At 34.3% G+C, this 5,000-nt stretch overlaps 1 protein-coding gene across 2 annotated transcripts in view; it reads right to left on the minus strand.

The window, feature by feature from the left end:
* Positions 1-5,000, minus strand: part of LOC106868530 (G protein-coupled receptor GRL101) — a 778,677-nt gene that overhangs the window by 206,216 nt on the left and 567,461 nt on the right. For both annotated transcript variants that reach the window (XM_089348684.1, XM_089348683.1), the window contains exon 8: positions 1,677-1,808. In XM_089348684.1, coding sequence (XP_089204810.1) covers positions 1,677-1,808 — 132 coding nt within the window. The remainder of the gene's footprint in view (positions 1-1,676; positions 1,809-5,000) is intronic.

Genomic DNA, 5,000 nt, shown 5'->3' on the forward strand with positions numbered 1-5,000 from the left:
TTTTTCTCTGAATTTCGTGAATTTTTCTAAGTTCTTTGGAACTTCCTTATATTTGTATCACTAACAATTTTTGATAATTTGTTTATTGCGATATATGTTAATAGTATTGCTTTGAAATGAAAAATTTGCTATTTTGTAACAGTCATGTTTTCCTATGAATCAAGAATTCATGTATTGATTTCCTCTTATTTATATATTTAACTATGTTTGAGATTAATAGTAATCCGTGGAAACCGTAAAGAAAATTTTCTGTTTATAAATCTCTTTCCGTTGTTTTGATGTATAAATTTAGCTATCAGTATTTAATTAGCTATCAGTGAATATGTATGTTTGTATGTATGTATGTATGTATGCATGTATGTATGCATGTCTGTATGTCTGTATGTACGTATACATATATATGTGTGTATATATGTATATGCATATACATATATATATATATATATATATATATATATATACAGAGAGAGAGAGAGAGAGAGAGAGAGAGAGAGAGAGAGAGAGGGGGGGGAGAGAGACAGACAGATAGATAGATCTGTATGGTATGTGTGTATGTATAAATGTACTTTAAATTAGCGGAAATATGTTTGTGACATATTTCAACTCCTAAAGACAATTTCACAGCTGTTTACCGTGGAGAAATAATTCTCACTTATGGCAAAAGTGAAAATACACCATTATCAACTCAGTGGTGTCTTCTATTGCACTCCCGGATGCATTTCCAGTTCGTTACGCCTTCCTCTTGCGGGCTAACAAACAAAAGTTATACTGAGCTGATTACAAAGCCGTAACTTTAGAATGATTCAGTCAATGCTAGTGACTGGTTTGCGCTCGTAGACATTTCAGTCTGATTAAATATATAAGTAGTAGTAGCGCGAAGGAGTGGCTGAACATAAACTTTAGGTTAGCTTAAAGATGTTTCTCGCATATGTTTACTTCTAAAGGCAACTTCACTGAAGTTTGCCTGGCAGAAAATACTTCATACTTCGCAAAGGTGTAAATATGCTACAGATTACTAATCGGCAAGGAGTAGCTTCTCTTTGGTATCCTTTTGTGAAGAAAGCATAACAAGACAGAAATGCATCTATAGGTCAAATGGTGGGCGCCACTGGGGTGATAATGGTATACCTACGAATTTACCATAAATCAGAATGTTTTATCCAAGGTAAACTGCATTAAAATCACCTTTAGAATTAAAAATATGTCACAAATATATTTGATCTAACCTAAAGATCTGCTTCGTGATATCATATATATGCATATATACATACACACAGGTACATACGCACACAAGCACACGAGCATATATATCAGCATATATACATATATATATATATATATATATATATATATATATATATATATATATATATAGGTGTACCTAAGTTATGCTACTGAATCTAAATAACACTGGGCAGACATTAAATCAGAATATAAACTCGACTTATCTCTATTATTTAAATTACATGGCGCCCACCATATGCCGTATTATAACAAACATATAACATATGTTAGAGAATCAGTATAGCTGATTAAGACATCTGATTTTTTTTTTTAGCAATACGGAAGAAAATCAGCCTTCCAAGATTTAAAGATAGTAAGAAAAAATAACACAAAGCATTTTGGCCAGGCTGATTATCTTTATCAATATATTATGAAAATTAATATTTGCTTACCACAAAAGGATTCATCCGTGCCTCTCCACGTGTTTTTACAATCGTTGAAACCGTCACATAGAAATTCTTTTTTAATACATCGATAGTTTTTTGGGCACATAAATTGTTCTCCTGCTTGGCACCACATTGACCCTTTTGATAAAGAATAGAACAAGCATTAGGATATGGAAGCAATATACGTATAAGCACATACAAACACTCACACCCACACACACGCACAAACACACACACACACGCACACACACACACGCACACACACACACACTCAGACACACACATTGGACTGATTTAAGAGCGCTTAACACGGTAGGACGTGGTGTGTGAACATGTGTGTGCTAAGATTTTCAAGGTGTCGTTATATTTTATTATTACGAGTTTGAGAAATAAAGAGAAACCATGCCATGTATATATATATATACACGTACACATACAATTATTTATTAATTGTTATAATGTGAATATTTAATATTTAGTAGATATGCCCTTTGCATTTTTCAATGCAAGGACCCTATTAGGCATGTTACTGATCAGATGACAAATATTCTCTTGAGGAATTTCTTGCCATGTTTCATGCAGTAATCTCAAAAGGCCTGGCCTCTGAAAGTGCTTTCTTGTTCTTTTTATGAAGTTTCCTGTCCATTATACCCCAGAGGTGTTCAATAGAGTTCATACCTGGTGACTGACTTGGCTATGGAAGCTTTTTAATGCCATTCTCATCCAACAAATCTTCGGTCATTTTAGCCGTGTGACAAGGAGCCCCATCTTCCATAAAGAATTTTTAACCATTTCACCACTGGAGGAGTCATTTCTGTAATATGGACTCATATTTATCTGAGCTCCCTCACACTCCACTAACCCTGATCAACCACCGCTCCAAATTGCTCACAGAATAATTACCATGTTTCATTGATGGCTGCAATCTTTTCACATTAAATTCTTATCAGAGAGTCTCCAGACCCACACTCGACCAGTGTAGGGAATACAGTAACTCTAGACTCATCAGAGGATATGAGAGTGTCCCAAAATGCTAGTGTCCACTCCGCCATCTCACTGGCCCAATCTTTACTCCGCTTGCTTCCTTCTTGCTGCTCTGCCATAGTAACCAAGTTTATGGAGATACCTGACAGCTGTTCTGGGAGTGACATCAACTGGTTCTGCTATGTCAGAGGCCTTGCAACGAGGATTATCCTCCACACTTCTCTTAGCAAAGAGAAGGGTCCTGTTGGAGGGCCTTGGTTGATCTGGGCGAGGTGATGTGGACTCTTTCCTCTCTGGTGAATTGCAGAATCACTCTATTAACGGTAGAAAACGGGATACCAATGTTTTCTGCGATTTTACGCTATGTTCACCTTCAGAGTTAGCCACAATATGGCCTCTTTGAAATTCAAACAGTTGCAAGGCTTCTTTTGTAAGTGGTATGATTATAGTTACATATAGAATCTGAACAACATTAATGTCAATTAATAAAAAATATAAACCTTTACGAGTTAGAATAAACGTAAAGCGATGTTTTATGGTGGTGTCTATTTACTTCTGTCATGTGTGTGAGTATGTATATATATATATATATATATATATATATATATATATATATATATATATATATATATATATATATATATATATATATATATATATATATATATAAATAAAATACAAAATGGGACTAAAACGCAAAACATCCAGGCAGTTAGGTGATACAAGAAAGGGACAGAGACCCTCTTTCGGTCATGATTGACCATGAGATTGCATCTAGAAAGCTACCGTCCGAGGCACAAGTCCAGGCAAGGTTGTTTATGGAAGACCAGCAGTCGCCCATGCATACCAGCCTCCCCTCTCCACGCCATCAGTGTTATCCAAGAGAAAAGCAAAGGGGCCCATACAGCTTAGCACCTGTGACGTCGCAACTCATTTCTACAGGTGAGTGAACTGGAGCAACGTGAAATAAAGTGTCTTGGTCAAGAACACAACACGCATCCCGGTCCAGGATTCGAACTTACAATCTCACAATCGTAAGCCCAACGGCAGCCAAAATTGCAAAGATAATCTGGAACTCGACTGAGGAAAGAAAACTCCGAATGACCTGTCCTTGTTTTCTTTGTATCATCTATCTGGATGTTTTGTTGTCCCATTTTTTTTATCACCTAATTGTCTGGATGCTTTGCGTTCTTGTCTAATTTTGTATTTTATATATATATATATGCACATACTAGCAGAGGCACCCGACATTGCACGGGAATTAAATTGTTTCTTATATAGCGGAAGAAATAGCCAAATAATTTGTATAAAAATTTCTTATTCTAAATTCAATTTATTCTTTTTTATTCCTCAATTTATTCTTCAATCGGGAAATCAATTCTGAATTCATAATACAAAATGATAATAATAATAATAATAATAATAATAATAATAATAATAATAATAATAATAATAATAATAATAATAATAATAGTACTGAGAAGAACATTATCGCTGTGAAAACAACATACAATCATGAATTTGTTTTCATTTATTAATTTTTTAAAAATATATATTTTGCCTGTGAATTTGCGTGTGTAAACTGGGAATGCATACAATAAGTTTCTCTTCCCTAGGTGTACGGAAAACACTCGGCGAGAAATGGAAGAAAATTTGAAGAAAGAAGAAAAATACAACATAATAATAATAATAATAATAATAATAATAATAATAATAATAATAATAATAATAATAATAATAATAATAATAAGCGAAAATACAAAATTTAACACTTTTATGAAAGGATATAAATTCTACCACATATGTTGAAGGAAATTACATATGAGCTTCTGTGTAAACAACAGTCCTTGTTCTCTGGTTTGGAGTATAGACAAATAAGTCTTGCAAACTACCAACGAACATAGAGTCGACGATTAGAAAAGCAAGCCAGTAGATTTCAAAGTCTGACGTTAAGCTCTATTAATAGACATTGCAAAGCAAAGTCGCACTGGGAATTGTGTTCGTTTGAACTCAAATGGCATGTTTGTTGGTTTGACTGGAATTCTTGGAGTGTAAACCTCTTACTCAGAGGCATACCCAGTGATGATCGTAGCTTCTATCACATTAGGTGATAATGTCTTCACAATCAACCATGTCCCATTGCATAATTTAGGAGGATCTAAATTTATTAGAATCATTATTAGGACTCCTACGGTCAAAAAAAGTTTATGTGGAGGAGTTCCATGTGGCACAAGAGAATTAAGGAACTCTGTAGGGAAATTGACAGCTTGATTTTCATCAAGGACTGAATCAACTGATTTGTATTCCCTAATGACTGTTGGAATCTTAGTTGTTCATTCATGGTTA

Source organism: Octopus bimaculoides, chromosome 3 (assembly GCF_046866305.1).
Source record: "Octopus bimaculoides isolate indiv1 chromosome 3, ASM4686630v1, whole genome shotgun sequence".
Lineage (NCBI taxonomy): Eukaryota > Metazoa > Mollusca > Cephalopoda > Octopoda > Octopodidae > Octopus > Octopus bimaculoides.